Source organism: Zeus faber (genome assembly GCF_960531495.2).
Source record: "Zeus faber genome assembly, chromosome: 19".
In the NCBI taxonomy this organism is placed as follows: domain Eukaryota; kingdom Metazoa; phylum Chordata; class Actinopteri; order Zeiformes; family Zeidae; genus Zeus; species Zeus faber.
Window position 1 is genome coordinate 17,267,810 of NC_137206.1, and position 13,378 is coordinate 17,281,187.

The window sequence follows — 13,378 nt, forward strand, 5'->3', positions numbered from 1 at the left end:
GGTTTTTCTTTTCAACATTATTTCATTTGGACCAATGAGAGCAGCTGTTACATGTACTTACAGATGAATGATCTTTAAATCTATGATGAACAATGGATCATTATGGATTTATTATGGATTTAATTTATTAATACATTCAAGTTCACTGTTTGAAAACTCTGCTGCTTAACTCTTGAGCTTTTAATCAGATGATGATCAATTATTAATATAGAGACGTTGAACTTTGTGCCGGATGCCTTTTTTTACTGGAGGATACAATGATCATACATTAGGATTTTCAAAGGTAATTAACACTCTTGAGCAGTTCAATATTTGAGGAATCGATTGGATCAATAACGTTACAATACTATACTAATGTTCTCCAATGAAGACCAAGAGCAGATCACATTTCATTACATTTAATTACATTAAATTTGATTACATTAAATTACATAGCATTACATTAACTTAACTTAACTTAACTTAACTTAACTTAACTATCTATCTATCTATCTATGTATCTATCTATCTATCTATCTATCTGTCTATCTATCTATCTATCTGTCTGTCTGTCTGTCTGTCTGTCTGTCTGTCTACATGTATACAACTGAAGTTAAACTACACAGTTGTCTGTCTGTAGTTGTGTTTTTGGTTTTAAATCTGATTCTATGGCATTTTATTATCTATCTCACATATCATGACATTATGAAATGCTCTCTTTCTGTTCATTTAGTATTTTGATTCAAATATAAAGGGTAATTGATACTAATAAAGGGATAACATGTTTTTTTTTTTTTTAATAAATGTAATCTTTTCAAACACTTAATTATTTAGCTATGTGAATTAAGGTACAGAGACTATTATTAGGGGTCCAGCCCGCAGGCCCCCTTTTGTTATTGTCAGGCGGTGTTTTTTTTTATTATTTTGAATCCCTGCGTTTTCGGGCTAAAAGTATCTGCAACCCGACGACTGCAGGACGCACAGCCATGGCTGAGGTCTCGTCAGAACCGGGCCGCTTCAGACGTCTCGTCGTCCACTTTGTGACATCATCGTTCGAAGTTCTATAAACCCGTCTTGTCGTCCACTTTGTGACATCATCGTTCGAGGTTCTATAAACCCAAGCTTTGTCTTTTCGGAAGCCGTTCCCCCTCCAGCCGCTTGCGAGCGCGACACCCAGACGGACAGCTTGGGCCAGGGCTGCGTTGAATGAAAACTGCAACTCGTGCTGCGCTTTGCAAAACACGCGACGCGACCAGCAAACCGTACAGCAGGAGCACCGGCGCTCCCTCCGCTCTCTCCCCCGATCGGACAGCGCTCGGCGGGGGTGAGGTCCCCCCCGGAGCTGTTGCGACGGCGTCTTCCTAAAACGCCAACTTGAACTCCGGCTCGCCCTCCCCCCCAAACCCGAGCCCGGCGCCGCGTCCGTCCCCGCAAAAGGAGAGCGATTACAGGAAGAGTCCCCGATTTTCAGTGACGTCCGGTCGGACACGGTCGGAGAGTCCCCCAGTCCGCTCCAATACGTACCTAACGTGACTAAACGACATGACTATTATTGTTATAATTATTATAATGATTATTATAATTATAAACTGGCCCTCACAGAAGAGAGATTATTATTGTTTACGCTGCCTTTTTGTCTTAAAAGTCAGCGGTCGATCACACGGACAGCGAGGGTCAGCGAGGGTCAGCGAGGGTCCCCGCTGTCGATGAGACACAGCGCACCATATGGGCTTGGCGGGCATGGTGGGACTTGTAGTCCTTTTTTAAATTATTTTTATTAGCAACGTAAACGGCAAAAAAAAACAAAAAAAAAAAACAAAAGAAAAATTGTGAAACAAATAATGAAAAAAAAAAAAAAAAAAAGCAAGCTTCGACTATAAGAGTTCCGATTCTTTAAACAAATACATTCATGACTTCAAAAAAAATAAATAAATAAACCAAAATAAAAAATAAAAAAACTACATGCGGAGGAAGCGCCGTTCAAATCAACGTAGCGTCGATGGACAAATAAAACTCAATTTCCCAGCGGCCACCGCGGCACACTCGCCCACTCAGAGTTACCCCCACCACCAGGCGTCCGCATCCCCTGCTCATTCCCCGAGTGGCCGCTGCACACGCAACACCGGGCTGCCTTCCCTTGTCCTGCGTGAGTATTAAGCCCCTTTCTTACAAGTTATCACAATTTATTTTCACCGCCGGGCCAGTTGAACATCCGAGCAAATGTTGTTCTGGCGTCCCGAATCTTCTCGACTCGGGTCGTGTTTTATTTTAGAAAGTCCCGGCTGCACCGTTCGCCGGGAGCGTGGTCCCTTCTCATTGTTCTCAGCTTCTCCGCTCCGACAAAGAGGAGCTGTAAGGTTATTTTCTGTAGTTTGACACCCGGGCGTTTATATCCACTCATTTCGCTGTCGGGGATTCCATTGCTCTTTCGGTAAGACCATGTCAGGCGGCTGTGTTATCTCCAAGAGGACACGAACCGACTCGGTAAAATGGGCTGGAATTGAACCAGCGGCCCCGTTCAATTAAGCAGCGCCTCCTAATTCATTGTTGTTAATTGATAATTGCTTACGTTTCTCGAATTTCTCTTTCTGTTCCTAGGATGCTGCTTAGCTCATCAGGAGAAGAAAGGAGCGTACATGCTATGAAGAATTTCCTGTTGACAACCCCAACAAAGAGCCATAAACGTCAGATCAAAGATCAACCTAGGACCAGGACAAAGAGGGCCCTGGCACTGGTGCCATTTAGTTTTTCTTCTCCTTTTTTAGGTAGTTATGTGCCGCTCTTCCAGACTGTTTAATGTAAACAAATCCGCTTCATGGATAACAGTCTAAGGTGCTGCGATGAGATCAGCGGTGATGTAATTGTGTGGTACTATTGGTTTGTAGCGTTTCCCTGAATCTGTCTCTGGATAGAGGGTTTTTGTGGTACGGATACAAACACGCCTGTCGGTCGGGATGCTTAGCCCGCTGCAGTTGCTCTGTCAGGGCAGATGCTCCAGCACTGATCCCAGCAAAAGCTCTATTCTGCATTCATGAGGCCATAGTTACCGACTGGACCGCTCAGTCAGGAGCCGCCGACCGCTCTGTTTCCAGCCGCACGATGCCTTCATCTGACAATGATGAGACGGGGAGCGACCTGTCTGGGTCTCTGGATGTGCACAACCTCCAAAACCAGTATATGGACGCAGGGAACTGCTTCAAGTCCAAAAGCTTACCTATCCTGAATGGACCGTGCCAGCAGGACTGCGTGGCCACTGAGCCACAGCTGGCCAACACCACCCACCACACCTTGCTGGCTGTGGACGAGTGCAGCGAGCTGCAGCCCAAAACTCCGGACTCTAGCCAGGCCGAGTCCCCTTCCTCCCAGACTGACTTCTCCCCCTCTGTGTCCAGCATGGTGGGGCTCAGCAGCTCGCTGCCTGCGGAGAGCCACCGGGCGGCGGGCCCCGGGGGTAAGAAGCTGGGCTTCTCCCTTGCCCGTTTGATCCGCGTGCCCGCCAGGAAGTATGTGCAGGTGATCCTGGCCGACTCGCGCTGCTTCCTGTTCTGTATGTGCTACCTGACCTTCATACAGTCCCTCATGGTGTCGGGCTACCTGAGCAGCGTCATCACCACCATCGAGAAGCGTTACAGCCTCCGCAGCTCCGAGTCCGGCCTTCTGGTTAGCTGCTTCGACATCGGCAGCCTTCTTGTGGTCGTTTTCATCTCCTACTTCGGCGGCCGGGGCCAGAGGCCGCGCTGGCTGGCCGTGGGCGGCGTCTTCATCGCTGTGGGAGCAGCTTTGTTCTCGCTGCCCCACTTCATCTCGCCGCCCTACCAGATCCAAGAGATGAACTCCTCCACAGGCAACGGAGGCCTCTGTCTCACCGCCAACGGCAGCGGGCGCGAGCTGCTGGATGTGGCGTCGTGCCCTCGTGACCAGGAGGGCAATGAACACAACCTATACGTGGCGCTGTTCATCTGTGCCCAAATCCTGGTGGGCATGGGGTCAACGCCAATCTACACCCTGGGGCCGACTTACCTGGACGACAACGTGAAGAAAGAGAACGCCTCACTCTACCTGGGTAAGGAAAACTCTGGGATGTTGTAACTGCGGTGCATAATGAGGCTGAAATTATTGCATCGTTAAACACAGGCACAGAGATATCAGCAATTGTATTAACCTTGTTCATTATTCCATAAATAAATGATGGAAATTACATATGGCAATGGCACCCCACAAAATCGATATAGATATACAGAATTCGTATCTATGGTACTTCTTTGTTCATATTATTTCAAAAACATTTTAGATTGTTCTTTTGGGAGGCCTTGGTTTCCCTATGTAGTACTGGTGTGTGACTCAGAGTCCTCTTGGGGTATAGAAACGCTCACTAACCGTATTAGTGTCAATTTGCGAGGCTGATTTAGTGTCGTCATGAATGCGGCTGACCTACTGAATTCGGAGGACGGCTGGTGCTGCCAACACCATGTGTGCGCCCGCAGGGTCCAAACATGGAGGTGCGTTGGGACCAGAGATCTGCTCGTCCCTCAGCGCTGCTGTCCTTTTGACTTAATCTCAGTGGTATGCAATCCCTGCTGCATGCTGGGTAAGCATGAGGCTGAAAAGTCAACTTGGCATTCGCGGTGCATGTGACGGGATCGTACGGGGAGACTCAGAACTGAGGTCCTTGTGATTAACAGACGTGTGTGTGTGTGTGTGTGTGTGTGTGTGTGTGTGTGTGTGTGTGTCCGTCCGTCCGACATATTTAAATCTGGCAGGTCATAATGGTGAAAATAATTCCCTCTAAGCAGAACTTGAATTATTGCTGGGTGTTAAAACGACAATGGTTATTATCGCCATTATTATTATGTCGAAATAAAATAGATTTGATCATTTCGATAAAAATAAAATCTGCAGATCTGTTAATGTCCATTTTCGACAAGTTGTAATGGCAAGCCAATCAGTTTGGACCACCTAAAAGCTGACCGCTCACCTCTAACCAATCACGTTGGTCGATATAGAAATAATCCCTCGTGGACAGGTTACGTTTGTAAACACAGTACACACGGAGCCAGCGTCCAGAACTCGGAGGAGAAGCAGAAAGATGGTGTATTGTTGGGACTTATACATCCATAGTTTGGCATTTCTTTTTTTATATTTAAGTTTAGACCCAAAGCAGACGGCGTGCGTGCGTGCGTGCGTGCGTGTGTGTATATTTATATGTGTGTGTGTGTGGCACAAACGTTTTGATTTGATTTTGGTGGTCAAAGGTCACCGTGACTGATGTCTGTCCCATTTTCATGAACGTGATATCTCAGGAATGCCTGGAGGGAATTTCTGTTCTGTAATGCTCTGCAAAAACACTTTTCTGGCCATTACTGCAGCTTGACTGCTTGCCGGAGACGTACAACCACGATAATTCCAGTTTCGTCCAGGAAACAAAAGGTTGGTGCCTTAGAGCAGTGATTCTCAACCTTTTTCCATATCGAAGACCATGATACGTACCTTGATACGTATAAGGCCATGGAGCCCATTACATTGGATTTTGTCTCTTGGACCCCAATCTAAGAAGACATTTATTGTTGGATATGATTTTGTCCAAACCTCCCCACCTGCCTATACTATTGTTACAGAGATAACAGCGGAGCTTTAAACAAAAGTCATTATTGTAAGTTCTCGAATAGTGCTAATGTGTTGTTAATGAAATAATGGTGAAGTTTAACAATTAATTATTTTGCTGGGGACCCGCTAGAGCCTCTTGGAGGACCCTGGGGGTCCACGGACCTTACTTTAACAACCGCTGCTTTCGTTGATGATAATTCACTGGTTTTACCCCTTGATGTATCGTGTTATAGGCCTGCTGCGCTATATATATACAGAGGATAATCTCCTTTTAATGGTTTTCATCAGAGCGGTCTATAGATACGAGCTGGAGCACATAGTTCACATGCAAGATCATGTTTTCAAAGGCGAGCGTGGTGAGCGTCTCAACTCCCTCTAGTTGGGTGATTGCGACAGCTTTACAGCTGCTCATTGTCACGCTGAACCCGAGTGTACGCGTTTATACAGGGATACGGCGGTCTAATCTTTGTAGTGTCTTGTGTGCATGCGCAACCTCTGCCATTCTACTCTTCAGAAAACAGCTCTAGGATTGTTATGGAGGTAGAGCGCTGAAGCTGGCTCTTCACCGCAACACTACACGGCCCGGGGAGCGCTCTGCCTGTTGAGTTCCTTCTTGCCGCCCAGTACGACCAGGTATTGATCAGAGCCTGCGTCACAGGGAGTCCAATGCAGCACAGCTTGTATTGAACCAGCTGGAGAAAAAACAAGAATCGGGGGGGGGGGGCGAACCTCAAATATTGGCTTGCACTTTTCTCTCACCTTGGCAAGGTGCTCGAGGGCTAATGCATCACACTCGTAAGGCTCTCCCGAGGCATTGCGGCATATGGGCGTCTTGTCAAATCAACAGTGATTGTGCCACAAGCCTCTTGCCCCTTTGACCTTGTTGGCTATTTCCAGGAGGCTCTCCAGAGGATAATCTGTTTAGGTTTAACAATGGGCTGTTGGTGAAGACACAAGACATGTCCTTACATGTCAGAGTTAAGAGATCCGCTGCTGTAAAATGTCCTTGGTATGCTTCGTAAAGATGGAATGTCTGAGCTCTCTATAGTGGAAGTGTTTTGACAGCACATTTATCTTTGACGTTTTCTCGGTGCAGTGCAGTGGTCTACACTGGCTTGTGGTTCCTTATCTCAAGGTCAGCCATGTTGGATTGGACGCAATTCTTTCAGGTCAAATCATACAGAAACGTTGCCTTTTTACCTTTCTCCTGAGAAATATAAATTGGAGTCCCTATTAGAGCACTAGGCTGCCTATACCTTCAGGAGGTTTCCCCAAATACGCTGTCAGAAGGGGAGGTTTCCCCAAACCCATTTATGTAAAACCCCATCTAAATGTGCTCCTCCTCTGAGGGGAGGAGTATTTCGCCTGGAAGGACAATCAGATTTACACTGAAGGGTAGCTGTGGTGCCCTGGGAGGGAGGGAGTGTGTGAGTGTGTGAGTGTGTGAGTGTGTGAGTGTGTGAGTGTGTGAGTGTGTGTGTGTGTGTGTGTTGTTATTCTTGCTTGTCTGTGGGTATGCATGCGCACAGCCATCGGCCTTTCCTTCTGACCTGCCACCCTGTTTCCAGTTCTTGCCCCACATTCATGCCCCTCACCAGTGCTCTGAATGCCCTCCAAAAATGACTTGAGGAAACAAGCAAATTTTCTTTCTTTCTTTCTTTCTTTCTTTCTTTCTTCCTTCCAGCACTGTCTGCTCCCCCGCTCTTTTCAGGTTTTTGTGGTTTAACGGCTGTTCTCCGGGGAATTCAGCACCGAAGCTCTGGCAGCGGCTCCAAGCGCTAGTCTTGGAGCCTCCACTGTATGCAAATCTGCTGTCCTCTCTCTCTCTCTCTCTCTCTCTCTCTCTCTCTCTCGCTGGCTCTCCTGCTCAGACGGCTTTACTACATACCATTCTTGACGTTACTATGGTGAGCGTTTGTCTCTGCCCTCTAACGAGCCACTTCATCTTGTGCGAGGCTATTTCCTGGCTATTTCCATTAGCGAGGCCTTTCACTCCGCTGTCGTTCTGCATTTCCCGCTGAAAAGTGAAAGGCGGAAGACTTAATCAAGTCTCAAATCGCGGTTCCTTTGGCGATTGTCTTGTATTCTTATCAGCAACTCGGGTTTCAAAACCATTTTTGAAAAACAATTGTGATAAGTGTCTTGGTGCCTGCCAAGCAACGTTTGGAGAAATAAAACCATTTTAGCAAACCACCTGTTATTGTCATAAGCTCATTTGATTAGACAAAGGAATATACCATGTAATCGATCAAATACTCGCTTTCTCTGTATTGGTATAGAACTGTTTCACGGTTGTTGTTTTTTTGTTAGTGGATGGAGGTCGGGCCAGTCCACCTGCAACCTCTGATTTACAAGCTAATCATGCTGAGGAGCTGCTATTGACGGTGGGATGGATGAGTGGCCAGGTGTGATTAGATGGCTGTGTGCATCATGGCAATGACTGACAGACTGATCAGACCAACACACCGATCTGAGTCTCATTTCAGTGTAGAAACTAGCGGAGCAGACTGGGTCCCATCTTTCTTGTGACTTGTGTGGTTTGTCGTTACTGAGGAATCCGACAGTGCCTATGGAAACATTTAGCCAACCTCTTTTCATGCAATCCAGGATTAGGGAGATCTGGGGTATCGTTCAAAGTGGCTCTCTAGTGGATATGAAACCTCAACATTCCAGTATATTTTTTCTTAAAGGGCACCTATAACTCTTTCCTTATTTTCTGTCATATATATAATGTTACAATGTGGGATGTTCATATTAGACGTGGCCAAAGTGTCAAATAATGAGGTAAAGTATTGACAAAGTAATGTCTGAACAAAAGGCTCAGGTGTCCGACTGCTCTGAACGCTCCGTTTTTCAAAGGCTTTTTTCTACTCTCTGCACGAGCTGACATAGTCTGGTCACAGATTTCTTTATATGGTCATCTGCCCCATTGGATTTTCTCCAAACAAAACCAATAGAAATAGTGTGTTTTTATTGTAGATGTATTTATTTTATTTTCCAACATTTACATGAAACAATCAAAAAAAAACACCACACCGGTGCATCGCGGTGTGGCGTCCGTGTCTCCCACAAGCCTGGAGAACAGCAACCAAAGTCAGAACAACCTTTTAAATGAGGCCTTGTAGATATAATATGAGTGAATATTCAGCAACTGGATTGCTTCTTTCTCACTTCAAATTTGTTCAGAAACAGAGTTTGGTGCACTGATAAGGATAAAATTAGTGGAAGATGCGGGGTAAATAGAACGAAACCCGGAAGCCATGCTCAAACGCCATTGGCTCACAGAACCCATGTCCTCAGGAAGGTGGCTCCTCCTATGTGAACAGAGCATCAGTAACACAATGGATTTAGAGGTATGTTAGAATGGCAGTGGAGTGGTATTATTTTCAGAAATTTTTTTAAATATGATTTGGGAACCTCAAAGACCGATATTAACTTGTATAAAAAGGAGCATAATAGGTTCCCATGAAGAAAGAGTTGCATTTCATCTACAGTGTTAATATAAAATAGCAATGTCTGCCTGGCTTTAAGAATATTTTTTTTTTAAAAACATTTGCTTTTACTGTACATACATTCATGTTTAATAATTGCCTCACTTATACTGGTGATCAACGTAGGTCTCTAAGTTGTTATGACGATATTGATGATCTCATTGCATTAACATCATTAATGATTAATTAAATAAAATTTGACTGATTTCTGTCTGCAATGCCCTTTCCCCTCAATGATTCATAAAGTTCTTCTGAATTATTGTTTCAGTAAATGACCTGGGGAAACCAAGGGCATCCGACTTACTAATCCTGTGTTTTACTCAGGGAGAGTTGGTGTTTACGAGTCAATGGAAGAGGCAGTGGAATGCTCAGTTTAGCAAGAGCGGAATTGTTCTTAAATATCAGATTAGATGGCCTTAAATGGTGTTGCACTGGTTTACACACACACACACTCACTCACTCAAGGAGGAGTGTTGTCTTTGCCCTCCTCAATCATATTTAGAAAGAACAGCTGCCTCTTGGCCCACCCCCTCGTGTGTGTGTGTGTGTGTGTGTGTGTGTGTGTGTGTGTGTGTGTGTGTGTGTGTGTGTGTGTGTGTGTGTGTGTGTGTGTGTGTGTGTGTGTGTGTGTGTGTGTGTGTGTGTGTGTACCTAGGCTACTAGGGCTTGGCGACATTGACACAATCAAATATCACAAGCTTTCATAAAATATTTGGACACAAATATTACAAACAATCATTAGTAATGCAGATATTATGACCAAGCAGGTTATTACAAGCATTTATTATAACAGCTACACTAGTCTATGAAGATCAGTTCAAATTGATTACTTTGCTGTAATGCAGCCCTAAAGACAAAATTGAACTATATCACAATGTTAAGATAGACCAAAAGACCAAAATCCCAGACGATACCTAGTCTTATGTCACAATATCAATATTATAACGATATGTCGCCCGTTTTCACCTGCACTAAATTAGCATCCTTGGCTGTGTCCTCAGTGCTCCTCGATGCTGCCCTCACTCGGCCAATTTCATTGAGTTGCTTGCTTGGCCTGTTCTGCTTGGCAACAGCCACAGAGAGTATAAACTGTACACATGCAGAAATGCATCTGCACAACCGCACATGTCCCCTGGGAGCCTTGAATGCACCCCACGCCGCTCCTCGCCACCCCGCGCCGCTCCTCGCCGCCCCCTTTAGGCCAAAGGATTGTGTTTCAGGGACAGACTGGGATGTGGGTCTGGGTCCTGGCACAGATATAAATGGAGGGCCGCTCCTGCTTCGTCACTGTCACCCCTCTCCTCCCCCACCTCATCCTCACACCGTTGAGGCTTTAAATATCTTTGGCCCGGCTGGCCACAGCGCTTCAGAGAGTTACTCAGCAGCCAGCAACCTTTTTACTTGTACATTACATTACAGGACAGCTTACTGAAGCCAGTGCCACTTTGATTTATCTTCCTCTTGAACTTGTGTCCAGACAGTACAGGTGCCGTTACTATTTCTGCCTCGTCCTGCTGCATTGATCATTTAGTTGGAGTTATGACAAGTTAAGCATAACCTTTTATTGAGACGATAGGAAAACTGGGAGAGGCAGAGTGAAGGGCAAACTCAGGCCATGTGTAGTATGTGTGGATGTGTGCGTACATGTGGTTCCCATAATTTACAACTGTTCAGAGCACAACGCTATTCAGCTTCTCACAGTTTTAAAATCCAGTCCATAAGGGCAAACTTTTAAGCCTTAAGAAAACATGTGAAATCTCCTTATCAAACGTTTTAGCAGTGCATCCAAACTGTAACGTTGGCTACAACAGGTTGCCAGTTAGAAATGGCACAAATTCCTCTTTATAGTCTCTCTTACATTAGTGTGTAAGAGCTAATATGTGGAAGTGCAAAAGAGTCAATAAGTCCTTCAAATTGGATGAAGTGCACAACTTTTTTTCCCCCATGTACCTGATGATTTGACTGTATTTAAGAAGTAGCTGCAGCAGCTACTAATAATTAAGTTTAGTTAAGAAACTTAAGTTAAGTTTCTCAGTCGTAAAGTGTTCAGCAAGGTTGTGCTGTAAACAGTTATAAATGATGGGAACTAGCATTTTATTAAAGCATGGCTTGAAAAGGGGCAAACTTATCCTTTGGCCACAAACCAAACTTCTCACAGGCCACATGGTCACTTTTTGAACAACAACTGTCTGTGACTTTGTCCCCTAATTATTGTAGAGCATCTATTATAACCATTGTCCAGTCCCAGGCCCACAAGACTCATGGCGCTGCTGTGTTAAAAATGTGGGTGTGGAGAAGGGTCACATTCTTCCTTTGTTCTTGTTGGTTTCTCAGTTGATGCTGCTACTCAAAATCTCTCTGATCCTTTGCCCATGCTGCTTTCAGCGAAGTAACAGAAGTACTAGGAAGATGTGTAATTTTTTACCTAAGTAATTGTTGGACCAAAAATAATAGAAATCGTCATTTATATCAGCCAAACACTGATCAAATTTCAGATTTTCTGACCTACAGCTTATGTGCATTTTGTACTTTGGCAGATGTAATAAAGAATGACTAAAAAGCTTAACCCCGAAACACACACACACACACACACACACACACACATACCCACCTTTAAATCCGTTCATCCTAATTATTGAATGTAAATGGAGCAATTCACCATTACCTGAACAATGTCTGTCGTTTTGGGACAAATTACATTGGCTGAATGGAATTCAGCTTCATACAACAAGCCAATTCAATTCTGCTGCCAGTTATTAATGTATTCGCTAGTTTTCCTCCGGGTATTCGCCTCCCTCTCTGTGTCAGCTGCCAGCATTCCTTAGAAAAATATGCGTTCCTCCTTTGTTTTTGTTCTGATCCAGGTAATCAGCATCGGGAAGAGAAAACACTCTTCCTGTTCCTGTTGTGTGTGCAGGCACAGGAAATAATTACCAGATCCTTATAATGTACTGGTTGTACAGCATGTCCCGTTATGGCAATATGTGGCAATGAGTGCACAGCCGCTGCTATCAAGCTCTTTTTTAGTTTTTTACAAGAAAGAGAATCTTTGATTGACAGGCTGTCTGAGTCATCAGCTCTGGCTGCGTCAGCTCCTTAGCCGAGCAAATAGTCTCTCCTGCAGCAGAGCACTGTAGAGGCACTGGCTATTCTACTGCATTCTGTTGGGGGCCAGATATTAAATTGACCAGTTTAGGGTTCCTTCAAATCCTACAAATATTCTTGGATATTATTCTTGGATATCATTGCTTTATACTGCCTCTACGTAGCCCTATTTTTGTTATTCTTTCGGCAATCAGTTTTTTCTCACAGTAATCTAACTATGAAGTTTCCCACTTGTATTTACCTGTGTGAACAATTTTCTATTGACGGACAAAACCGACTCTTTTTATTGGAGGGCGTTTACTCATATTTAGTTTTGAACCAAAGGTCAAATTTAGTGGACAACTTTATGAATGTAAAATAAAAAAGTTGATTGGCCCATACATTGACCAATTGGCCAATCTACATTGATTTGGCCCACAAGGCCACCAGTTGAAAAGGCCTGTAGAAGAATGTTAAAGACAGCCTCTCCATCTCTTCTCACTCTCTCCCTGGCGGTACAGTATCTACTCTGCTCATCTGGCCTCCGAAGTTGTTTCAGCCTCTGGGTGTTGTTTTTGTTCTGCTTCAGAGTTGGACAGAAATGTTGTTGGAGTCCAGTGTTGTGTCGCTGAGGGCGGTTAACTAGCCATTGTTCTGCCCTGACCCCTTCGTCCCCAGACAGGGACCCAGCGAGGCCTGGAGAAGTGTTAATGGTCAAAATTCCAGGATGGCATGGAGCCGGAAAAAAGCCGGAAAAGAGCCCACAGAAACAAGGAGGTTTTTTTTACTTTGCTGTTCATCATTATGAGGGTGTTATTCACCAAGGTCAGGACATCAAATGCTTCAGTTCATTTTTACAAAAGCAACTCTTGAAGCAGTGGATATGTTCTGGTTCCTTCCTACAACGGTGAATCAAATATATCTCCTATAAAATTGTCTAGAACTTGACCCTGTAGGATGTTGTTATTACAGGCACTGCAGATATTAGTCTTGTTCTTGGTCCACTCCTCTGACCTTCAGCCTTGGCCCCAGCATGTTGGCTGCACACAACAGCCAGAGCCGGCTGTAGCCAGTCGGCCTCATCTGCTTAGAGCTGCCTGGAAGGACAAGAGAAAGCCTGGTCGGAGGGAGATGGATGTGTCTAAATACTATCTGACCTTAGCCTGTGGGTAGCCACCGCTGCAGGAGGGGCAAAGTGCAAAAATGAAAGCAAAAGCACA

General features: G+C 44.8%; 1 protein-coding gene across 1 annotated transcript in view; it reads left to right on the forward strand.

Moving 5' to 3' along the window:
* The first annotated feature begins 2,110 nt into the window (after positions 1-2,110).
* The window catches only part of slco5a1 (solute carrier organic anion transporter family member 5A1), a 40,923-nt gene continuing 29,655 nt past the window's right edge, over positions 2,111-13,378 (forward strand). Inside the window, exons 1-2 of the mRNA XM_080020642.1 lie at positions 2,111-2,125; positions 2,578-4,042. Of these exons, the coding sequence (XP_079876768.1) occupies positions 3,079-4,042 (964 nt within the window). The 5' untranslated portion in view covers positions 2,111-2,125; positions 2,578-3,078. The remainder of the gene's footprint in view (positions 2,126-2,577; positions 4,043-13,378) is intronic.